The 27,217-nt window shown below is 33.4% G+C and overlaps 1 protein-coding gene across 4 annotated transcripts in view; it reads left to right on the top strand.

Annotated features, from left to right (window-relative positions):
• Positions 1-27,217, top strand: part of EPHA5 (EPH receptor A5) — a 486,363-nt gene that overhangs the window by 101,326 nt on the left and 357,820 nt on the right. For all 4 annotated transcript variants that reach the window (XM_072620887.1, XM_072620886.1, XM_072620884.1 and 1 more), the window contains exon 3: positions 1,836-2,499. In XM_072620887.1, coding sequence (XP_072476988.1) covers positions 1,836-2,499 — 664 coding nt within the window. The remainder of the gene's footprint in view (positions 1-1,835; positions 2,500-27,217) is intronic.

Below are 27,217 nucleotides of genomic sequence, written 5' to 3'. Positions count from 1 at the left end.
GAAATGATGAAAATAAATGCAAATACAATTTATTTTCATTCTACGTGTGTCTTTTCCCTCTTCAGATCTTTATGGAGTGATCAAAATTTGAAAATCATACTGTAGTATCTAAATACATCAGTTTGAATGATTTTTTTTTTATACTAAAACAACTTCTAGGAATAACAAAATCACCAGTTCTGGATCAGTACCAGTTCATCACTGTGGGTTTTTATGACATTATGTTGCTTTTATTCTATTTTTACATTAAAAAATTTAACAAGCATTTTTCTTTTCTTGTTTCTCTCCTCTCTCCTTTAGAAACAAACCAAAAAAACCCAACAAAATCCTTATTAAATATGCATAATCAATCAAAAAATGCCCATAATGTCCATTCTAAAAATATATATCCATTCGGTATATTGAGTTCTTCATTTCTCTCTCAAGAAATGGACCAAATTCTTCATCATTGGGCCTCTGGAATTGGGATTAGTCATTGCATTCCTTCATTCAATTAATTCAATTCCTGTGAGGGTCTTAGAACTGAAGTAAATAAAGTCAAATCTGATTTTTCCCCAAAGGCAAAAATTTTTCCCCATGATATATACCTGTTTAGAAGACTTATGTCTCCAAGGGAAGGTTTACCGTAGAGCAGCTGTCCACCACGTGGTTAACTTAAAGGTGATACATTTTCTAAATCCCCGCAACTCTTGAGGACTGTCTTCTATGCTCCCGCTCTCCTCTGTTGGCAGAGTGGTCATCTGTACCACTGAAATTACATTTCCACAGAAGTGCTGAAGTAAATTTCTCCATGGCACCAAGAGTTTCTATTAGGATTTACTACTTAGGGTTACTAGAATTTCATCACCAGTTGAAAATAATTAGTTCATTACCAAGATACTAGAAAGAAATAGCTTCTGTATGGAAACATCTAGGCTTACTACATATATGTACATAGCAAGACAGTTAGATAAAGTCTGTCCAAATTGAGAAGAAACATATAGTGCCTATCCACAAGAACATCCATTGGTGAATTTATTAGATATAACCTACTTCATTGTTGCAATATACATTGTTGCATTAGAGAGGCAGGAATACATAGTGAATAAAGAGGTAGAACTTGGTTCAAATCCCATCTGTTACATACTTTAGCCACTTGTTCACCTAGAAGTCGCTTAATTTCATAGTGGTCCCTAGACAACTTTTTAAGACTATACATTGAACAATAGTTCTTGATCTACCTTGGTAGAGGTAGTTTCTTCACAGGAGTTGCCTACAGTAATATAATTATAGTTCTGTACCTATATATATATATATATATATATATATATGTATATTAATTTTATATAATTATAAAAGTACATATTAAACTAACTAGAAGGTTTGCTCATGAAGATGATATCTTATCCCCCCCACTTTGTCTTTTTTCTTCCTTGTTTTTACATTTTATCTCCTTTCTTTCCATTCTTCTTCTATGTCAACTTCATCCATCATGATACAGACTCTTCTTGATATATAATCATCATGATGTATATTCTTCTTTTTCCTCAGATAGTTTTATCAGAACACTTCTTTTTTTCTTGGTCTTCTTTTAAAACTTTACTTTGGGGAATTTGCTTTCTATAGTCCCTAAACCCATGAAGATTACAGGTAAGAGGTAGGAGGGGGTAATTTGGTCCACTACTTGGAAAGGAAAATATGAAGGAAAATAAATGAATGTCATTCCTTCCATTTCTATATACTTAAACTGATCATAGAAACTTATATGTGCATTTTTCAGAAGATATTAAAGGTGACAAATGACATATTTTTCCTGTCTAATGAAATGTGTTTTCTTTTTATTTTTAATTGTACAGTGGGAAGAGATTGGAGAAGTAGATGAGAACTATGCCCCGATACACACCTATCAAGTATGCAAAGTTATGGAACAAAGCCAGAATAACTGGCTTCTGACCAGTTGGATCTCCAATGAAGGTGCTTCCAGAATATTCATAGAACTTAAGTTTACTCTGAGGGACTGTAATAGCCTTCCAGGAGGACTTGGGACATGCAAGGAGACTTTTAATATGTATTACTTTGAATCTGATGATGAAGATGGGCGTAACATCAAAGAAAACCAATATATCAAGATAGATACAATTGCTGCTGATGAAAGTTTTACTGAACTGGACCTTGGTGACCGAGTCATGAAACTTAATACAGAAGTCAGAGATGTTGGACCTCTGACCAAAAAGGGATTTTATCTTGCTTTCCAAGATGTGGGTGCCTGCATTGCTCTAGTATCAGTGCGTGTGTACTACAAGAAGTGTCCTTCTGTGATTAGAAACTTGGCACTCTTTCCAGACACGATCACTGGAGCAGATTCTTCTCAATTGCTGGAAGTGTCAGGCTCCTGTGTGAACCATTCTGTGACTGAGGAACCTCCCAAGATGCATTGCAGTGCTGAAGGAGAATGGTTGGTTCCAATTGGGAAATGCATGTGCAAAGCAGGGTATGAGGAGAAAAATGGCACCTGTCAAGGTAAGGATTTCCAATTAGATACAGATTTGCATATGAATTGTCAAGGGTAGTTTATTTAAAGAGTTTTATTTATGTATCTTTTTTCTCAAACTATTACTAGAAAATGATGTTTTTCTTGGCTAAATTATGGAATTTGTGTCTCTTACAAAAGATGTAATGTAATACATTTTTTCAGATACATAATTAATGTCCATATTCTCAGTGTCAACATAATGTGTATCATGTTGTTGGAGTTCTTTCCCCAAAGAAAAAAAGATAGGCTAAGGATTTCATATGATCATTGTCTTCTAGTTTGTGCGTGTGTGCATATATGTACATGCATGTATATATATATATACATGTATGTATCCATATGCATATGTATATATATTTAAAGTATTTTTTGAAAAGTCTTCCAAATAAGATGTAGGGAAAAATGACTTCTAAATGGAAAACAATTTAGTATATTAAAAACATATAGTTATTATTACGTGCTTATTTTTTTTAATGTGTCAACTTTAAACATGTAATAAGTAGGTTATTAAAAAATAACCATTTAAAGATAGAACTAAGATAAAAAGGTCATTTCAAAACAATTTTCACTTGCTGGTTTCTTTTTCTTTGAATGTTTCATTTTAAATTGAATCTTGATCATGCATGTGCTCCTCATCATTTGAAAATACTCTCATTTTGCCCAAAGTACAATAAGTTCCCTTTTTCCACTGGGAAATTTATTAATGACTTTCTGGTAAAATAGAACTTTCTTTATTCCAAAGAGAAGAGAAATCTTTGGGAAAATGAAAAATGACCTTGTTTCTCTCTTTTGACAAGATTACTAGACTGGTAGATCAGAAGAAAACTATACAGATGGGATATACCTGGATTTCAGAAAACTAACATAATTTCAGAAAACTAAATAATCCTTATGGACAATATGGAAGAAATGTGGGCTATGTGATGATTCAGTTAGTTTGACAAATTGGAGTCCAAAAGTAGTTACTAGTGGGTGAATGTCCATCTGTAGGAATTTCTCTTGTCCTGTACTTCTAGGGCCTTGATGTGATACTACTCTGTTCAATATGTTATAGTAGATTGGTTGAAAGCATATGTAGTATGCTGATCAAATTTGCGTATAAGCTGTTAGGGATAATGAATACATTGGACAATAAAAGCAGGATCCAAACAGATTTTGATGAGCTAGAATGATGGGACAAATCTAACAAAATGAAACTAAATAGTAATATATGGAAAGCCTCCAAAAGGGTTGATTCAAAAATCAACTGGACACGTATAAGATGGGAGAAATATGTCTTAAGTTGAAGGTGTCAGACCCACTGCCCAAGTGTGGCCTAAACCTATTAAAATGTAACTTGGAATATTTAACAAAATAAAATTTAAAACGTAATTAATCATAGATAATTATAATTTATGGTTTCCTAAGTTAATATTCTGTTCAGTGTTCTATTTATTTTGGAGTTGGACAGTACTTACTGGCTTAGATAGCAGTTTATGTAATATAAATTTGGATGTGTTATTGGACCAAAAACTTGCTGTAATTCAACAGAATTACTTGACAAAAAAAAACAGAATAAAAATAAATAAGCAACAAAAATAAATTTTAGAAGAGGAATGCTTTCTTGGGCACCTTTATAACAGATACTGAATATTAGAATAAGGAAGTGCTATGTTCTGATTACACCATCTTTGAAATGTTTTGCTCAGTTCTTAGTAGTGCAATATTGGAAGGACTTTGGACATCCAGAGGAGGAGGGTGAGGAGGCTCAAAATTATACCTTGTAATATTTAATGGAAGAATTTGTGATGGATGTTTAATCTGGAGAATAATGGACATTGGGAGAACTGTCTTTAAAGAATTAGAAGGCCATCTTTTAGAAAAAAAAACATTTTTCTTTAATTTAGATATTAGAAAAATAGAATTGCAGTGAATTGAAATGCGTTGTTTCAGAAGATGGTAGGTTTCCCTTTACCACAAATCTTCACAAACATCTTTGATCACCATTTCCCAGAAATGTTGTAGAGGGGATTCCTGCTCAGATAATGGGGTTCACTAGATCAAGTGTTTTTTCACCTAAAGTTCTGGTATCCATGGACTGATTTCACCCCAGGACAAATTTCAAAGGTTCTGTGAAGTTACTTGGGGAAAAATACATATCTATTTTTACTAATCATTAAGTGAAATTTAACATTTCTCTCAATTATTATTTTTAAATGCAGCATTTTTCTGAGGTGTCTACAGACTGCCCAAAGTGGCCATGATACCAAAGTGCTAAGAACTCCTGTATTGGATGATGTGATTTACCTTCCTACTCATGGGTGGTATGCTTCTCTGATTCAATTTTTCTTTCTCATATCTGAACAAAAAATAGAATTTCTCTCTTACTTGGTGTATACATTTAGCTTACCTAAAGGAAATGGGAAACAAAGGCATATTCAAGGAGGATCGTGCAAACACCTCCTCATTCCTTGAATCTTCAAAGTATTTAATGTTTCAGATCATACTTTTATTTTTCCACAAGTCAGATTGGCTTAAGTTTGTAAAAACCTTTATCTACAGATTAGTTATTTTCTCAGGAAAACTCAACTACTGAATGAAACCACAAATCACCGTGAATTCCCTTAATTATTTCTGTGCCAAAATGCATAACAAAGTACTTGAATTTCCTTTCTTAGTAGAAGGCTCATCCCCCTTCTTAGTTACCAATAAAGTAGAGCTACATTTCCATGTCATCTATATTCCTTCTCTCTGTGATGATGGTAACATATGCAGAAGTTTTATTTAACTAAGAATTAGATATGTAATTTACTGAAATACTGTTAGGTTAAATTTGTCAAAGGGGTTTATAAAGTTTTGTCTATGATAGGATTTAAAAGAAGTTACCACATCTGCTATATGTGTACATAGATATATTTTTATGCTAAGAGTGGCATCACTTTCTGGGAGCAATCTTCTTTGTGAGAGCCGATATTTGTAACGGTATCAAATATGAGCCTACCAGAAGCTGCAAAACCATTTCCCAAATCTCATTTTCTTAAACCCTGCAAATTCCATCAATTTGATTTCTAAGTTTTTTCTTTCTTTTTTGATAACTGTTTTTAAAGTAACATGTCTTCTCTATAACTATGGAAGTTTAGATAATGATACCACGATATCAGTAAAATCATCCCTCTATCTTCGTTGAAACTGGGGTGAAGGATCCACTTTTTCTCTTGAAATGTATATTCTAGGAGGAAAGTCTTAAAGTGCCTACATTGCACATTGAGAAAGAATTGTTGGGAAATATAAAGGGGAAGAAAGTAGCATACTATAACAATTATAGTGTGAACTTATTTTTTACACAGTGACGGGCTGTGACCTTCTCTTCCTTGTCCTTTCTATTCTTCATTTTCTGCTCATAATGAAGAGAGGACAATAAGCTGGAAAGGCTGTCCTGAAGAAATTGAGTTCATGTGGACAGGGCAGCCTTTCAAGTAAAACATTTGGCACTATGGCACAGGGACTAGAAAGCTGAACGAGAAGAAGGAAGACCTAAATTTAAATACAACCTTTGATGATTATGGCCAATGACCTTGGACAAGTTGTTTTTTTTTTTTTTTTAACAATTTTATTTTATGGTTTTCTAATATGTAAAACAAGGCTACTAAGAACTGTACTATCTCAGAATTGTTGTGGGTCTCAAAAGAGAAATTGTATGAAACACTTCACAAATTTTATTTAGTTGTTACTAGCTTAGTTCAAACAATGGCTAACTAGTACATTATGAACCCTGGAAGCGTTATCTGCTATGATCAAATTGCTTAATCTTTGTGGTATTCCTATTCTTTACCTTAAAATAAGGAGGTCAGAATAGGTTTCTTCCATGATAGGAGCTGTGATTCCATGATGTTCACTGTACAGAGATACAGTCAAAAAATTTCCAAGTAGTGAGCATCTTTCACTGGTCCCTTCAGACTTCATTTTCTTCCTTTCTGATGCTGTCTTTCTCCTCCGTCTATGCTCTCCCTTTCTCGCTCTCTCTCTCTCTTTTCTTATACCTCCTGATGTTTCCATTTAATCATCCATTTCAACCTGACTAGCTTTCCAGGAAGGCCTCTATGCTCTAAAATTGTCTCTTCTCCCATCTCATTCTCCCAGTCATCCACTCACTCAAAACATTTCTGTAACATCTCCTATTTGCAAGGCACTTTGCAAGGTGCAATGGGAGATACAAAGACGTACAAGATACGTAGTTTCTACCTTCAAAAAGCATATACTCTAGTAGAGAATACTTTACCTGAAATCTTTGAACATTTTGAATATTTTGATTATTGTATTCCAATATAATTTATTTTCTTTGTTATCCTTTGTATTTTATTTTGTGCATTTAAAAACATTATTCTGAGAACTTGTCCATATGCTTTCTGGCATAAGCACACATCTTTAAAAACCTTTGTTCTAGTGCAAAGTTTACAATATAAAAAGAAATTCCATTTGCTGAAAATTCCAGCTAGATACAGATTCAACCCTGTAATTAAAATAATTGATCTTTGTTTATAACCTTGTAAAGTAATTGTGCTTTGAGACACATAGTGGAAAGAGTGCTGACCTTAATCATGTAAATTTTGGATACATATCCTTGTTTTGCTACTTGGATACAATGTGACCATACACTAGTCATCTAACTAACTTCTAGAAGTTGTAGTTTTCTTCTCTTTAAAATGAATGACAGGATCAAAGGTTTGGAACTACAGAGCAGGTTACTTAGGCCCAAATGGTTTCCTTGGCCAACATCATACAGCTAGTAAGTGCCGCTGAAGTTTGATCCAAAATACTAATGACTCCAAATACAAAACTTTCCCCCTGTAGCACATTGCTTTTCTACCACTTAACTTCTCTGAGGAACAGTTTCTTCATTTGAAAAAGGGGAGTAATATTATTCTGAGATATCTATCTCTCAGAGTTAACATAAGGCTCAAATGAGATTATGAAGTGAAAAGTCTGAAAACTTTACACTCTTTTGATAGGACCATTATCTGTCAACATTCTTCTTTTCTCTCCTTACCCCACTCCCTTCTTGGATTGTTAGTCTCCAAACTTCCCATAAAGGCAACAATGGTCCAAGGCCCATGCTTGTGGCGCTTTTAAGGCAAAGTCCTAGTGACTGCTGATTATATTGAAATGGCTTTCTGGTCACCTAAGGGCATTAAATGTCCCATGCATATAAATTCTGGGTTCTTTAGACTTGACTGCTTTTCCAAGATGGCACAGTCACTCTATCTTACCCTTCTGACTGGTTGTTTCCATATGAAGTCAAGTCGGGGAGGAGTTGCACTACGTTTACTCAGCCTAAGTGCTGTAGCATATTCAATAGTGAGTATCCTGTCCACGGAACTGCTAAATAAACCTCAATAGTGAACTGCAGAATGACTTATAAGAATCTCAATTTGTTCCAACACTGAGCAGCAGGGTACCAGCCTGCCCATTACATTCCCTATACAAGATCAATTATTATTTCATTCCCTGTTGGCATTTCTTCTAGAAAGAGAAGGAACTCTTTACTTACAGGTGACTTAAAATATATAGGATATATATTTTGAATGGGTGGGCAATTAATCTGACTAGGACATAAATGCACAGAATTAGCATTTACTCATCATTCAGAAGACTTCGTGTTCCACAACCTTCCAATACAACCTAAGTAAAAGATAATACTTTATATTTGATTCCAGTTGACAAAGTGCATTCCACATATATAATTTCATTTTAGCCCCATAACCCCCATAGGACAAATATTTCAGGGGAGAAAATTATGTCTTATATTAAGTGAATTTCCAAAGATCAGAGAGAAGTTAAGTGGTAGAACAAGTATTTGAACCTAAGTCTTCTGATTCCAAGAGCAGAGTCATTTTCACACTGCCTTCTTTAAAAAAAAAAAAATCGTTTCAGGGATAGATACTGTGGGTTGGCACAACCCACAAGGAATATTTGAAACCAGAAATTATGAATGTGGAAATGCATAAGAGTTCCTGTATAATCTAAGGCAATTGAACATTTACATATGTGTGTGGTTTGAGGCTGACTGTGTCGTATATGGAGAAAGCTCTGGGCTTTGCCAGAGTTAGTGGGCCTGTTGGCCAAGTAAGAAATAAGGTATTTTTTGAATATTTCTCTGCATTGAAACCCATTCTATAGTACTACTAGTCAACTCAGAGCTGAAGTGAAAGTGTAAATTTATCCAAGGCAACAACCCAGGGAAAACAAGAACTATGGACAGTGGGAAATGACAATTTGGAGAAACAATTTCTGTGTTAGGACACTTAAGGACTGGGTTGGAGAATGATTTCAACAACACATCAGAATAGACATATAAGTCCAGACTTTGCAGTTTCTGTCTTCAGTACTTTGCCAGAGGCATACGACTGGTTTCTTACTGTGTGTGTTGGAGGAGGGGAAAGAAAATGAAAAGAAATTTCCTTACCCCAAGTGTTTTGGAATTGGCAGGCAGAGATTCTGGGATGGAGGATGGGAAACAACCAGTCATTGGGGTTTTCTTTGAAACATTTAGCACTGCCTCAAGAATAGTACTTTAATTAGGATATTTTCTTATGCAGTTCATCTGTGAGTTTGGGAAAATTTGGTTCTGGTCCTTTCCTCTCCACCCACCCACCAGAACTCCAAGACAGATCCAAGGCTTAGAGACTTCCCTCTATGTAGATCATTTTTTTTCATAACCCAATGTTTCTCATTCTCTCTGCCCAATCCCATTAACAGCTTGGGTCTTTATTTATAGAAGTGTGTATCAACATTGTATTTGGCTTGGGTATCTATGTTTGACTTTCCCCTTTTTAGGAATTTCCCAGGCACACCTTGGCCAGGGTCTCAGGAAAGATGTATGTGTCCCTGGCAACATTCTCAGACTCTATACTTTAAACATGAGTTGGGAACTAATGAAAATCAACTTGTAAGGATTGCTCCAAGAAGTGGGAAGCCTTTTGATATTTGTTTGAATTTGAGTAGCAAAGCAAAAAGTTGTCACAGAAGCAGGAACTCTGCTATGTTCAGCAGCAGATGATAGTTTCACTAGAGCAGATGAGCATGACAGACCCTCAGAAACACATGATAACCATGAAAATACCTTTTACCTGAAACCCACTAATTAGCAGTAATATTTTCAGTTTATTATCTTTTCATTTCTGTTTGGGGAGAAAGGCACATAATAGCCAAGTGATCTGTGTCTACCTGAAGCTTGGTGCAGTAGGACTTAGAGCAGGAAATGAACATTTAATCTAGTCTTTTGGTTTTGGGGTCTCATTTATTTTTAATTTTCTCTTTTTCAAAGCAAGGTATGAGGCAGATAGAGTACATCATTTCTAAGTTCTCTTCCATATCAGAAATTTTGTGTTTTGCCTTATTATCCTTATTTTAATTATGAAATGTGGCTTAGACCTCAAAAGATCCAGGACAAAAATGCAATTTTCCAAAATGAAATTGAATTGAGCAAATAATGTGTAGCCTAGACTAACAAGTATCTGAGGTCCTTTCCAATTTCCAGGAGTCACTGATTCCTGAGGTCTTCATACAAAGATTCAATGATGATTTGTATGCTGTGGTGGGGATTCTTTTTGGGTCTGAACACAAGGGCCCCTTCTAAATGTTCAAATTTTGTAGTCTATGAGCTCTAATTATTTTATTAATTATGTGGGTTATTACCAAACATTTTTTTGAATGTCAATAGCATGTTTAGGTGAAATAAAATCCATGTGCTTCTGTTCTATGTCAAGTTCGTTCAGGTAAATAATAACCTGCTTTTTTGAAACTCTCAACTTTCTGAGCCTTACATTAATTTCTGGCATGGTTCTAAATCTTGAAGATCATATAATATTTGATTTTAATTTTTGTTGCTCAGAGATTAATGCTTGATCAAAATCACACTTGTTACTTGGTTGTATTTTTGATTATTTGCGGCTAATTATTCATGCTTTGACTTACCTCAGTTGCAAGAATTGGATTTAGGGAGAAATTTTCAAATACGATCAAAATGTTTCCTATCTGTGAGACTTTGTGGAAGTCACTTAACTGTGCAGACTTTCATTTTTGTCTGCTTTAAAATAAGACAAAATGTTTACAACTTTTACAGAGCTATTGGGAGGAATGAATAATGAATGTATTTTTCCTTTCAAATGTATTTGCAGATTACCCTTCATATGGTGTTCCATGGTTATAAAGCAATTTGATAAATGTCAGATCCTAAGATTCTCAAAGAAATCCTATGATACAGTGGCATTAATATTATTATTTCCATTTTACAGATGAAACATCTGAGAACCCGAGAGAGAAAATGATTTGCTTAAAATCATATGTATTAATAGATAATTTAAGTAAGAATTTTAACCCAGAGTTTTTGGCTTCAAATCCATAATTAATTTAACTACCCCAAGCTGCTTATCATCTTCATAAATATACCTCTTACTTATCAATTGCTTTCAAACTCAATTTTAAAGTATTCATGTGAGAAATACTGCATGAAACTGAAACTCCTTAAGGATTTGGTTTTAAGCAAGTTTTTAGAGTAGTAAATATGGTCCTAATATAAAGTATTGTTTAGTCAGACTTAAATATGTGTGTATACCATACATATATATATACATATATATATAACATATATGAATATCATATTTAATAGTATTTAATGATATGATCAAAATTAAGATGATACTATTCATAGTTATCTAAATGTTATAAAATGGATGGATTTCCCCTAGAATTAGCTATTAGTGTCAAATTATTTATTTCATCTGTTATTATTAGCAAGAAAAATGTTTTCCTATAGTTGTATTGACTATAATCATAGTACTTAATGACTGTTTTAAGCTCAATTCTTAGTTCTGTGATTTTTGTGAGATATGCATTATATATACACATATGTAATATATATATATACTGATATTACATATATATATTTACATATATTTCCCATTTTATATACAGTTGGCACCTAGTACATGAATAATTTTTATGTATACATATATCTATGCATACTAATGTCATTTTTTGTACTTGAAAACATATGAAGAAGGAGTCCATAGTTTTCATCAGACTGTTATAGAACTCCATGTCATACATGAAGGTTAAGACCCACTGGAATAGATGAGATAGTGTCACTACAGCACTGTTTTACAATAAAACCATTGCTTGGTTCCTCATTTCCTGTCCTACTATTAATTCATTCTCCATGATCACTGTTTCTTCTATTGGTTAGCTTAAGCATAATTCAGGTAATGATTAATTATTCCTAGATGAGGAATGGGGAAGTCAAAATATATTTTGCAAAAGGTTATCATTGTTAATTTTAAAAGGTATTTTTCCTTTATTTAGGGGTGGAGAAAAAGCATTTTATAAAAATGTATACTTACACACACACACACCCCCCCCACACACACACACATACTCTCTAATATTTCAGTATGGAACTACCTAATACAAAGAAGTTCATTTCTGCAAACTGGAAATTGATTTGTCAGTTGTTGTTTGCTTAATTTTGTTTAAAGATATATTATTTATTGTATCAATTCCATTTTTCTGAGTCCTTTTCCCTACTTACTCCATAAGATTATTTCTAATGAAATTCACACCATTTTTTTTCATGGGGTCATTTGAATCTCTTAGAGTCTAGAATTATTAGCAAAATCCATTTTGTAAGTTTCTGCTTTTTATTTAAGTGAAAATGTTTCACTGAAATAATTGAGTTCACATAAATCAAATGTTGCCTGCTGAGTTTTCTTGTGATTTGGTTGCTGACTTACTCAGATGCAAGGCAAGACCACTAATCTTCATCAGTTGCTCGTGGAATGAAGTAGTAATTTGAAATTACCCCTAGATAATTATAGTTTCACTTCTACCAAATGGTGGAAAGAGATTTAGATTGTGGGTCACTGCCAAAGTCATTCACACTGAAGAAGGTATAAAGTACATGCTAAAATACAGGGTAAGAGGGAATAACAAGCTGTGTGCCTAGTAGATAAAAAAAGCACTTATTAATTCTCCAACTGGGATATGATTGCACAGCAAGCAAAAAGTTGATGGAAATAAAACAGAGACTTCTTGAAAAGACCTCAATTCAGAAAATATATCAGTGCAACAAAGAACTCCATGTTTATCCTTATGCTTTTGGTACATTTTTAGAATTAAGAGAGAATGGCCAAGAAGATGATATACTAGGTGCTCATATAATTATGTGCTGTAAAGTCTAGTTAATTTCAATTAGGCACACTATCAACCAACATCAAAGCAGTTGAATTGTTCACTTTTTCAATGCTTTTTTTCCTTTGAACAAGAGGAATTGTAAGTTTTAAATTTTAACAAAGGGTAGCTATTATATAAGTTAGCAATTTCTTGCAAATATATACCCATATACAGCCATGTAAATATGTATTGTTTATTAATATTAATTTCTCTAGCTGATCAAAAATTCCTTCACTTGCAGCTGATAGATAAGAATAACGTTAGGGTTATATTTTCACTTTCTTTTTTTGGTTACACTTTGCCCACAATCATTTTCCCCCTTTTAAATGAAATTTTTAGATGAAAGAGATGGATATAGGGGACTAAACTTGTAACTTTGATATTATAGGGAACTGAGAGAATTCACTTTATCAGTGTAGGTTGGCAACTTCTCTGCAATTTATATTCTTACAGTATTGCCTAGGGAATTAAGGTGAGATCACTTGTCTAGCTTCAAAACCTAGGAGAAGTAGAACTTGAACTTAGGTCTTTCTGATTTCAAGACCAGCTCTCTGTTCTTTAAGGCTACAATATCTATCATGTTATCAACTCAATGCTAGTACAAACATTTATTCTACTTATTAGTGTCTTACCTGATGAAAACAAATCCACAACTAACTGAATAATTAAGTGAATAGTAGGTTGAAGATACTATTCTGGACAGTGGGGATATAAAAATAAATAATGAAAGTGATTGGGAAATTCTAAGCTTGGAGCTCCTTGAGAACTAAGGGAGACTCTCCCTCAATAGCACTTCAATAAAACCAAAGGTGAATTAAAGTGAGCAGCCAAATTGAAATGAAAAGAAATTTATAAGAACTCAGTAAGACGGCATGCTGATAGGAGTTTCAGCTTTTCAGAGAACAAATTTGGCTTTTATAGCCTACTGAGAGTATATGACTGATTAACAATAATTTGAGATATTTGAATGCATCAATGGGTTGTAGTCTATGCCTGTTGGACCTAGTTCTTTGCTGAACATGACATTGATGCGATGTATGTAACTAAAGACTGTCATATGCAACAGGGTTTTATATATTCAGCCTAAGCAGGATGGAGGTAGTTAAGTCAGACCTGGTTATTAGTTCTGCTGAAGAATGGGGGCCTTTGGGTCAGGTTTACATACACACACACACACACACACACACACACACACACACACACAGAAGTAAGTAAATATTTATATAAGTGGATATGTATATGTATGTGCATATATGCAATTTATATATGAATACTAATATTTTATATGTTAGAATTCATGTTCTAAATATGGCTTTAAGTTTAATCATCTGGAATGGGATAGATATCTATTTCAGATTCTCATTCATTAAGAAATAATGACAGGTGTAACTTTTATCCAGAAAAATGTAAACACATTGAAATCTTCCTTAGGATGTTCATTTCAAGGATGTAGGACTGGTTGTTGGTATACAAGATTTTTAAGTGTATAATCATTGATTCAATAATAACTTTTATTTGCCTAGCATCTTTAATTATTTCATATTTACATATATCATTATTTTAATTTAATTGTGCTTTTGAATATGAGTAATGATAAGCACCATGTATAATGATGAGGCAGAGGGTAATTCTACCATAATTAGATGAAGAATATTTACAACTGTGCTTTTTTTTTTTCATTCTTCAGAAATCTTTTCATGTGTGCTTCTTTCAGGTTAGAACTGACCTTTAAGCAAATATGAATTAGGGTTTCTTACTAATAGCTCAAGAAGTTCACTTATAGATTATAACAGCGTGAGGACTGAGAATGTCGCAAGAAATTCCAGAATAAAGTAAATCTATGTCAGTCAAGGTACAATGTACTTTACCTCAAGATGTTTTGTGCCTAATTGATTTTCTTTGATTATGCTCATATATATTCTGTTTTAAATGTCATTTTTTTTTTAGAAATGTACATACATTATAGAATTATTTTCCAATGATAAAGCGTTGACTAATGTTTGGACAAAATCAAAGCAAGAAAATGGGTTTCAGCATTTCTTATTTACTTTATATGCTATGAAGGAGCCATAGAAAGTTCCAATAAATTAGTCTGTTACCACTGAGACTTTCTAGTCTTATAAGAAGGAAAGAAACTATACACATAAATATGATTAAAAAAATAAAACACAAGATATGTGACTTAGAGAGAGGGAAAACAGAATGCTCAATGAGGGTCAGTGGTGAAAAGGTTCTTATTAACATGGGATCAGAAAGGGATTTAAAGTAGAAGTTATATTTGAATTAGTCTTTAAATGATGCGTAGGAATTCAGCCATCAAAGGTGGTCATTGTAATAGTGTGAGGAATGACGTGTAGACATTCTTGGCATGTATAAGAAAGCCATTCACTTGGATCTGGTTACATAGAGAATATGACAGAAAATCATCTAAGATAAAGTGGGAAATGTTGGATGACATCAGATCATAGGACTTCTGGAGGTGGAGCCAAGATGGCAGAACAGAAAAAAAAAGTCAGCTGAGCTCTCCTAGTATTCCCCTCTAAAGAAATTTAAAAATATACATGAAATCAAATTCTTGGATGGGGGAGCCAAAATAAATTTAAAAAACAAAAGGTCAGGGTGAGGCATTCTTCCAGTCTCAGACAACTAAGGAGATTAAAAAAAAGAAATATGTGCCACAATGTGGAGCTCATGTGGATGAAACACCAGTGGTTGGACCAAAATGTGATGATAGAAGCAGCAACAGCTTTAGGTTTCAAGCTTGAGACAATAAGAAGACCTGACAAGTTGTTAGAAAGAGATCAAAGGAATCTTTGTGCTAGCACTGGATGTAGGGCATGACACTGTTTCGTGACTCCATTGCCTATACCCACCTCAAATCAGGGAACTTGAAGAATAGTGTCATTTCCTCATGGGAATGAAATGATTACTTGAGGATGATCAAAAAAGAAAAAAGAATGAGTGAGAAAGAGGGATGTCTAGGGAATAGGAGGAAGAGAGAGAGAGAAAGAATGAGGAAAATTAGTTCATTAAAAAAAGGAATGCAAGTGGAATTCATGGTGGAGGATGAAATAGTGTATATGTGGGAGTGTTAGTGCTTGAACCTCTCTCCCACTTAAATTGGTTCAATGAGGGAAAAAACACATATACATACACACACATATATATGTATACACATATATAAGTATGCATGCATACATACATACATACATTCAATTAGTTATAGAAATCTATTTTACCCAACAGGGAAGTAGAAGAGAAAAGAGGATAAGGGAAAAAAGTAAAATTATAAAAGAGAAGAGAGCACATAAAAGTAGGCAGTACTCAGAAGCAAAACAGATTATAGAGGAAGGATAAGATAAAAACAGAGAAAAAGAAAATCAGAGAAAAGGAAAATACACAGTTAATAATCATAACTATGAATGTGAATGGGATGAATTTCCCCAGAAAATGGAAGTGGATAGAATGGATTAGAAGCCAGAATCCAACACAATGGTACTTACAAGAAACAAGAGACACACTTGAAACAGAGAGGCCACTCAAACTTGAAACAAAAGGCAGGAGCAGAATATATCATACTTCAATAGAAGTAAAATCAAACCAGCAAATAAAAACAGGGTTAGCAATCATGATCTCTGACCAAGCAAAAGAAAAAATAGAACTAATTAAAATGGATGAACAGAGAAAATAAATCTTGTTAAAAGGAACCATAGACAATAAATAATATAAATTTTAAATTTATATGCACCGAATAATAGAGCATTAAAAATTTTAAAGGAAAAGTTAAATGAATTATAGGAAGAAATAGACAGTAAAATTATACAAGTGGAGGGCTTCCACTTTTTCCTCTTGAAGCTAGATAAATTTAACCCCAAAATAAATTTAAAAAAAGAAGTCAAGGAGATGCATAGATTCTTAGAAAAATTACATATGATAGACCTCTGGAGAAAAATGAATAGGAATACAACAGAATATTCCTTTCCTCAACTATATATGACACTTTCACAAACACACACAAATTGACCATGTTTTAGGGCATAAAAATCTGGCAACCAACTGAGGAAAAGAAGGAATATTTTCTTTTTCAGGCTTTCCATTTCAGGTTTATAAAGAAACAAAAATTGCGTTCAATAAAGGGCTGTGGAAACATAGATTCAAAATTAATTGTAAACTAAATAATCTAACCCTAAAGATACAATAGATCAAAGAACAAATCATGGAACCATTAAAGAGACTGGCAACAATGAGACAACATTCCAAAATGTGTTGGATGCAGCCAAAGCAGTACTTAGGAAAATGCAAAAGATAAAGAGTAGATCGATGATTTGGAACATACAGCTAAAAGACAAACAAGTAAACTCTGTAAAAAGAACAAATTAAAAATCTCTGTTTAAATGTCAAGATGAAAATTTTGAAAATCAAAGGAGAGATTAATAAAATTGAAAGTGAAAGAATGAAAATATTAATCGAACAAATAAAATTATGAGCTTGTGCCATGAAAAAAATGATAAAATAGAAAAGCTACTAATTGATTCAATTAAAAAGAAGAAACCAAATTACTAGTATCAAATATTTAAGAAAAAATGTTGAATGTTTCATCAGTAAAGATTAAATCAAAGCAATTATTAGGATTTATATTGCCCCGCAGTGCCAGTAAAACTGACAGCTTGACTGTAATGGATGAATACTTGCAAAAAATACAAATGACCCACATTAATATGAGAAGTAGAATATTTAAATAATTCTATCTTCTAAAAAAGACATTGAACAAACCATCAATGAGTTCCCTAAAAATAAATCCACAGGACCAGATGGATTAATAAGTAAATTCTACCTAATATTCAAGGAACAATTAATCCCAATACTTTCTAACCTATTTGAAAAAAAAAATGTTAACTAATCATATCGATAATAATCAATACATGTTTTTGTTGTTTTTATATACCACCCTTTCTCAATAAAAACAGAAGCAAGGTTTTCCATGACCACCACTATATTATCCAATACTGCACTAGAAATGCCAGCTTTAGAAATGAGGCAAGAAAAATAAACTGAAGGAATAAAAATAGGCAATGAGGAAACAAAACTGTCACTCTTTCCAGTTGATCTGATGGTGTACTTAAGGAACCCTTGAGAATGATTTTTAAAAAGCTCATTGAAACAATTAACTGAATTCAGTTTTCAGGGAGCTATGTTGAGGGGCTATGAGTAGAATATTAAGTATATAGAGGATCAATGAGGGTCCATCTAAAGTTATATCTGTAAAGTATAAGATGGGGCATTTCATTTGGATTTAAATGGCCTAACAACAAATCCTGGCCCTTCCATTTAACGTCTTTGAACAAGTCATTTTTCTGGTCAGAAACTCACAGAAATGGATCTTCGCTGAGGAGAAATTGCAAAGTGTACCTAGAAGAGGGGATAGCCGAGATGAAGCAGGCATCAAGAGAAATGGTCATTTAGAGTGGAGATGAACATTTGAAAGGAGATATTATGGCCATGCAACTTGCAACTAATGAAGTGAGCCAGATTACCAGGCTTTGGAAATCAAAAGAGATATAAACTTCCATTGAAAATATTTTATGCTTTCTGGCAACCTAGATGGCAGAGTTAATTGTAAGCACTCTCACCCTTCCTTTGTTGACCTAGGAAAACTCAGAGAATATTGCCTTAGGAAAAGTTCTGGAATAGTGAAGCCAGCAAAAGGGGAACAGCACTCTCTCAGCTCAGGAGGCTAGAAAGATCTGTGGGAAGATTTCCTCTTGCTGTGTCTGAAGGGGACCAGGGCAGGACTGGAAGTATCACATCAAACCCCATCTCAGCAATCTGACAGAAGAACCTGAGCTCTGAGGGATAGAGGAACAACACCAGGACCTCAAGAGTGCCTTAGCACAGGCAGGGGAATGAGGCTGACGCCAGCATGGATGGGGTTCACCAGCCACTGAGCCTGCCTGTGCTCTAGTGCAGACCTAAGGGAGAAGGAGACCTCCCACAGGCTTGATCACCCTTCTTCCACACTTCATGCTGTGAACTTCATTGTGACCCCCGGGAAACTCAGACTTCACTTGGCCTCAGTCTTTCCATATACTAGTCAGCTCAGCACCAGCAGCATTATATAGCTCCTAGCTGAAAGAACTAGAGGCCACAACACAGAAAGCCAGAAACCAGGCCCCAAACATAGGACAGAGCCCCCTGTGTCCCAGAAGCAGAGACCTACTTTAAAAGCCAGAGAAAAGGCAATTACTATGAGCAAGAAGTTAATCAGAAAAGCAAAGACCATAGAATTTTACTTTGGGGACAGGGAAGATCAAAATACAAATACGTAAGAGGCAGCACTGACAATATAGCCACATCTGAAGCATCAAAAGGGAATACTGGTCTCAAGACCAAAAAGCATTCTTGGAAGAGCTCAAGAAAGATTTTATAAGCCAGATTAGAGAGGTAGGAAAAAAAATTGTCCAATGCTTTAAAAAATGCAGTTAACAAAATGAAAAAAAATTATTCACAAGAAGAACAGTTTCTTTAAAAACAAAATGGACCAAATGGGTATAAAACAACTGGAAAAGTTGGACAATGGAAAAGGAAGTACAAAAACTAACTGAAGAAAACAATGTATTCAAAATTAGAATTGGGCAAGTAGAAGCTAATGACTATATGAGGAATCAAAAATCAGTCAAGCAAAATCTGAAGAGTGAAAAAAATGGAAGAAAATGTAAAATATCTCATTGGAAAAACAGCTGATCTGGAAAATAGTTCAAGGAGAGAAAAATCTAAGAATTATTGGTCTACCAGAAAGCTGGGATGAAAAAAAAGAGCCTGGACAATATCTTCCAAGAAATCATCAAGGAAAACTGCCCTGAGGTCCTAGATCCAAAGGGCAAAATAATTGTGGAAAGAATCCACGTATCACCTGCTGAAAGACATCCCAAATTGAAAATGCCAAGAAATATTGTTGCCTAATTCCAGAACTATCAGGTCAAGGAGAAAATATTGCAGGCAGCCAGAAAGCAACAACTCAAATATGGAGAAGCTACAGTCAGGGTCACACAGGACCTTGCAGCTTTCACATGGAAAGATCAGAGGGATTGAAATATGATATTCCATAAGGCAAAGGATCTGGGACTAAACCAATGATCAATTATCCAGCAAAATTGAGGGTAATTTTTCAGGCAAGGAGATGGGCATTCAATGAAATAAGGGATTTCCAGATCTTCCTGATGAAAAGGCTAGAGCTCAATAGAAAATTTGATATTCAAGTACAAGACTCAAAAGAGGCATAAGAAAGTAAACAGGGAAAAGATGTTATTCAATATGGGCAAACTGTTTATATCCTTCTATGGGAGGATAATACTTATTAATCTTGAGAACAGTATATTTATTATGACTTTTAAGAGGGATATATATGCACATATTATATATATATGTATATAATGTAGTAGATACAAATTAACTGATATGAAGAGGAAAGGGAGAAGCAGAAAGGAGATGGCAGAAAATGATAAATGGCATCACATGAAGAGGCAAAAAAACATAGTAGAGGGAAAGAAGGGAGGGAGATGAGCATTTTTTGAGCTTTACTCTCATTGGAGTTGGTTCAAGGAGGGAACAACATGTTCAGTTAAATATAGAAATCTAACTTGCCCTAGAGGCAGTAGGGGGGAAAGGGGAAGAAAAAGGAAGGAGTAGTTAGAAGGGAATGAAGAAGTAGTAAGGGAAAAGGGAAGGTGGCTGATAGAAGGGAGGGAAGACTGAGGGAGGCAGTGGTCAAAAGTAAAACTCTTGAGGAGGTAAAGTGGGAAGGGAGAAATAAGAGCATAAACAGGAGAGGAATTAGAATGGAAAGATACAGATAGTAATTATAATGTTAAATGTCAATGGGATGAATTCTCCCATAAAATGGAGGTGGATGGCAGAATGAATTAAAATCTGTAATTCTATAATATGTTGTTTGCAAGAAACATATTTGAAACGGGAGGATACACACAGGGTAAACATAAAGTCCAGAGTAACAATCCTAATCTCAGACAAATCAAAAGCAAAAATAGTTTTAATCAAAAGAGATAGAAAGGAAACAATATCCTGCTAAAAGGCCCTATAGATAATGAAGTAAAATCATTACTAAGCATATATGCACAAAGTGATGTGGCATCCAGATTCTTAGAGTAGAAGTTAAGGGAGTTACAGGAAGAAATAGACAGCAAAACTATACTACTGGGGGACCTCCTCCTCTGCCTATGTGAACTTGATAAATACAACTACAAAATAAATAAGAGAGTAGTTAAAGAATTACGAGGTGAATAGAATTCTGGAAAAGGTAGATATGATAGACCTCTGGAGAAAACTGAATGGGAGTAGAAAGGAATATACCTTTTTCTCAGCAGTACATGGCACATATACATAAATTGACCAGGTACTAGGGCATAAAAACCTCACAATTCAGTGCAGAAAAGCAGAGATAGTCAGTGAATCCTTCACAGATCATAATGCAATAAAAATTGTATGTAATAAAAGGCCATAGAAAGATAGACCAAAAATTAATTTTAAAGTAAATAATCCAGTCCTAAAGAATGAGTGGGTCAAACAACAAATCATAGAAAGAATCAATATCATTCAAGAGAATGACAAAATGAGACAAGCTACTGAAACTTGGGTCATGCAGCAAAAACAGTTTTTGAAGGAAGCTTTATATCTCCAAGTGCTTACAAGAATAAATAAAGATGGGGAAGAGATACGTGAAATTAACATGCAACTGAAAAAGCTAGGAAAAGGACAAACTGAAAATCCCCAATTAAATACCAAATTAGAAATACTGAAAACCAAAGAAGAGATTAATAAAATTGAAATTAAGAAAACTATTGAACTAATAAATAAAACTAAGAGCTGGCTTTATGAAAAAAAAGCAGTAAAACTGATAAACTTTGGTGATTTTGATTTTAAAAAAACAGAAAGAAAACCAAATTACCAGTATCAAAACTGTAAAGGTTGAACTCACCTCCAATGAAGAGGAAAATAAAATAATAATTAGAAATTACTTTGCCCGACTCTATCCCCATAAATTTGACCATCTTATTGAAATGGATGAATATTTACAGAAATATAAACTGCCCTGAATAATAGAAGAGGAAATAAAATACTTAAATAACCCCATCTCAAAAAAAGAAATTGAACAAGCCATCAATGAACTCCTTAGGAAAAAATCCCCTGGGTCAGATGGATATACAAGTGAATTCTATCAAACATTTAAAGAACAGTGGATTCCAATACTATATAGGCCATTTGGGAAAACTGACAAAGAAAGAGTCCTACCAAATTCTTTTTATGATACAAATACATTTCTGATACCTAAACCTGGAAGAGCCAAAACAGAAAAAGAAATTATAGACTATTTTCCTTAATAAATATAGATGCAAAAATTTTAAATAAGATACTAGCAAAAAGATTATAGCAACTTGTTAATAATGCACTTTGATCATGTAGGATTTATACCAGGAATGCAGGGCTGGTTAAATATAAGGAAAACTATCAATATGATTGATCATATCAACAACAAAAGTAGTAGAAACCATATGATTATCTCAACAGATGCAGAAAAAGCTTTTGACAAAAATACAACATCCATTCCTATTGAAATCATTGGAGAGAATAGGAATAAATGGAGCCTTCCTCAAAATAATAAGTCATATCTATCTAAATCCATCAGCAAGCATTATATGTAATGAGGACAAGCTAGATCCATTTCCAATAAGATCAGGGGCGAAACATGGATTTCAGTTTTCACCACTGTTTTTCAATATTGTACTAGAAATGGTATCATTAGCAATAAGAGAAGAAAAAGAAATTGAGGGAATTTGAGTAGGGAAAGAAGAAACTAAGTTATCACTCTTTGCAGATGATAGAATGATATACTTAGAGAATCAAGTAAAAAGCTACTTGAAATAATAAATAATTTTGGAAAAGTTTCAGCATACAAAATAAATCCACATAAATCATCTGCATTTCTTGTATATTTCTAACAAAGACCAACAGCAAGACATAGAGAAATTCCATTTAAAGTTATTGTAGACCCTATAAAATATTTGGGAACCTACTTGCCAAAGCAAACCTAGGGACTCTATGAACACAATTACAAAATGCTTTTCACACAAATAAAGTCAGATCTAAATAATTGGAAAAATATTGGTTGCTCATGAGTAAGCCAAGCTAATGCAATAAAATGACAATTCTTTGTGAATTAATTTACTTAGTCAATGCCATACCAATCAAACTACCAAAAATATTTTATAGAACTAGAAAAAAATATCAAAATCCATCTGAAAGAACAAAAGGTCCAGATTATCAAGGGAATTAATGAAAAGAAATGCTAGAGAAGGTGTCCTAGCCATACCAGATCTTAAATTGTATTATAAAGCAGCAGTCATCAAAATCACTTCATAGTAGCTAAGAAATAAAGGGGTAGATCAGTGGAATAGGTTGGGTACACATGACACAGTAGTTATTGATTATAGCAGTCTGTTTGATAAACCCAAGTACTACAGCTTCTGGGATAAGAAGGTATTGTTTGACCAAAACTACTGGGAAAACTGGAAAATAGTGTGGTGGAGATTGATTATAGATCAATGCCTGACACTATATACCAGAATAAAGTCCAAATGGTACCTGATAATAGGTAGGTGAAAGGCTGATACTATAAATAAATTAAGGGAGCAAAGAATAGTTTGTCAGATTTATGGAGAATGGAAGAATTTATGACCAAACAAGAGATAAAGAACATTATGAAATATTAAATGAATTTTTTTGATTATATTAAATTGAAAAGTTTTTGTATAAAGGCAATGCAACCAAGATTAGAAGGAGGGAAGCAGAAAACTAAGAACTATAAAGTCAGAATGCAGAATGAAACAGACTATTTTCTCTTGTTTAATTTTGTTTTGTTTGGGTTTTTATCATGATTTCTCCCATTTGTTTTAATTCTTCTATGCAGTATGACTAATGTGAAAATACGTTTAATAAAAATGAATTTGTAGAACCCATATAAGACTGAATGCCATTTTGGGACTGAGGGAGGAGGGAAGGGGAGAAAATTTAAAACTTATGGAAGTGATTGTTAGAAACTGAAAACAAATTAATTATAAATGTATTTTATGCTGAATTTGGATAAGCCAAAAATTATAAAAATTTTAATCCCATAATTGGAAGCAAAGTATGATGGAGTGTCAATGTTAATAAAATCTTCAGGTACTTTCTTTTATATTACACACACATACACACACACACATACACACATATGTGTGTGAGTATATACATATATATATTTATACTAAGTAATATAAGTACATATTGTCAGGTTCAAATGATTGGACACAGCAGTTAAATGTTTTCCATTATGTTTTTTGGATCAGTGATCACTACATTATAAAAGATTTTTAGTGCATCCCAATTAATGTCTGTTTTGTTAATGGCATGTATTATATGAGGAGAATGCACATTCTTCTTTATTGCATATTGATTTAAGTCATATTGGAATCATACTGAATGAAGATGAGTTTGCAGTACTTTGTGAACAAGCCTATTAACTTTCATGGAAGTAGACATGTTCCAGATGGCTTTCTCAGGTTACTATTTTTAAAAAAATCACTGGGAAATTTAACCATTAGAAAAAATATATACATATATGTATACACACACATATATACATACATATAAATATACATATGTGTATACACACATGCACCTATACAAATATATATACATGTGTGAATGTATATGTGAGTATCCTCATATATCTATCTATATCATATACACATACACAAACATAAACACAAACACATACATACATGCACACATATACATGTATACATATGTATATACATATATGAGTATATATATATGGATGTTCTCTGAAGGAATTTGAATTTTTTTTGCAAAAAAAGTCAGCATTTACTATTTTTTGCTTAGCTTTTTTCAGATACTACAGAAAGGCTTTCAGATGCCCTTGTGGGTATCTTTAATGGAGATGACTATCTTGGGCGAGGCTCCTTAGAAATGTTTATATATACACAAACCATTCAAATTCTTCAAAATTCTGAAAAGTACAGTTTGCTAAATTGGATGACTAACTAGAATTTAAGTAGGCAACAAATGTAAAATCAGGTTCATAGAATTTTGGAGGTGGATGGATCCTAGTTTTAATCATGTTTACCTTGTTGATTTGACATTTTTCTGTTGGTTTTGAAAGTGTTATCTCAGAAATTTAGTTTGCTATCAGCTTAGGTGATCATGTTTGTAATCAAAAAACCAACCATTAAGATGTACCTTTAAAAGCACCACTCAAATTTCTGGAGTAACAGGTTTGATCTACCTAGAGGACTAAAATGAGCATAAGTGTACATTTTCTCTTACAAAATGAAAGGAAAAAGTAATAAGTCCATTAGATATATCATAGATGAGTGATTGCTGCTACTCAGCATCAAGATTTCCTCTAAGTTTCAATCTATTTTTAAATGTTATTTGAATGTGGGAAGGGAAGGGTGCCTGATAAAAGGTACTGCTTCTGCCATTTAAAACACTCAATAAATTGTTAGTGGACCTCTTTGAATTGGTATTGCCATTTATAAATTCTAATAAAGAAAGGGGAAAAAAACACTTTTGTCTTCGTCTGGGAGCAGCAGTTAATGGCTAGTCATTAATGAGAGAAGAAATAAGCTTTAAACTGCTGTAACATTTGAATTAAACCAGTTGTATAAAACTTAAAAAAATCTCTATTCCTCTCCATCTTTTTCAGTGTTCCTATTTTTCTTTCTCCTCCAGAAAATGGAATCAATTTCTTTCAAAGGCTGTTTCATTAAATTCTTATTTTTAACAAACACCCCATCCTTCTCCTCAATAAGCAAAAATAAAACAAAACAGAAAAAAAGAAACAGCCACAAAGCAAATCAGAAGACATGCTATTTATATAATTGTTTTTTCATGAATTTATTCTTTTTGCTCATTCATTTTCATTTTAAACTCCGTTTTGTGTGTGCAACACACATATAACAAATGATCTTACCATTCTGAGACAGACCTATATTTCTCAATAGGTACTTATTTTCATCTCAAAGAAAGATAAACATGGAAAATAGAAAAGACTAAGAAAATAAATTACTGAAAAGAACAGTGGTAGAAATAATGTATGGTCTGGTTTAGATTTTTAAATTATTTTATCATGATATTAATCAACAATAGGTCAAACTTTCATATAACAGGCAGTCATTAACCCTGCCTCCAGCACTGAGGAGCTCTGAGAAAGAACCCAGCTGAGTTATCATTTGATATTTACCTTATTATATTTATTGCCATAAAAATTTCTTTTTCCTTCATGATAGCCAAATGCTGAGATAGAAATAAAGTTGGAAAACTTAATATTGTTATGTGTCAGGTGGAGAGTAATTATAGGTTAGATTTTTCTTTCATTGTTCAAGTGTCCCTTGGTAATAATTAGCATATTATAGTACTCGGTATTCTAATGGATTCGTGATTTCATAAATTTGAATATTCCTTGCAATTATGTCATTTTCATAGCATCTATATGTATCTTCTCATTCTGTTTTACTCCTGTCCATGTCCTCACACAAAAATATGATGGAGTCCAATCAATACACTGGAAATCTTCCATTCCTCTTGACATTTCAAGGATACTGGTCAATTCCTCAGGCAGTCTACTTATACCCTGCCGTATTAACCATCGTCTCTTCTTTTCCTGGAATACATTTCTTAATGGCATCTTTTAGTCCTGTTCTTTGAATTTCTTCATTGATTATATGTTCAGCCTTCTCAAACCTACCATGCAATCAATCAAACATTTAGTCAACAAGTACTTATAAAGTGATTACTATATACCAGGCACTATTCTAGTAATAGAAATCCAAAGAATGAAGTGATCCCTACTGTCTTTGAGGTTATATTCTAATTGGAGAGGCAATATGTTTGTATATGTATATATGTGTGTTTGTATATTATGTATATATACACATATGTACATATACATGTATTGTATACATATGCACATATAGACATATATAACATAAATATAAAATTAATAAATATAAGTATGCATATGCATATATGCACAGACACACATGTATAATCATATTTAAATATCTATCAATCTCTATCCAGATAGATATCTATGGATAGAGATAGATATCTATCTATGCATAGAGACAGATATCTATCTGGATAGAGATCGATAGACAGATATGTTAAATACAAGGTAGTTTTGTGAAGGGGCACCAACAGGAGGGCAGGGGATAGAAACCAAGAAACACTTCATTGAGAAGAAGCATCTAAAAGAAGAATGCTTCTTTAACAGGCCATTTTAAGGAGGGAATATATTCTAGACTTGGGGACCTGCACTCCTCCATTGGTATATCATACTTTGTTTCTAGAAGTCTGTAAATTTTGTAGTTTCCTGAAAGCCATCCATTCCAATTTCCTTTCCCTATTTAATTATTTGCCTAA

The sequence above is a fragment of the Notamacropus eugenii genome, chromosome 6 (genome assembly GCF_028372415.1).
Source record: "Notamacropus eugenii isolate mMacEug1 chromosome 6, mMacEug1.pri_v2, whole genome shotgun sequence".
NCBI lineage: Eukaryota > Metazoa > Chordata > Mammalia > Diprotodontia > Macropodidae > Notamacropus > Notamacropus eugenii.
Note: the sequence above shows the minus strand (reverse complement) of the source record. Positions and strands in the feature narration are given on the sequence as shown.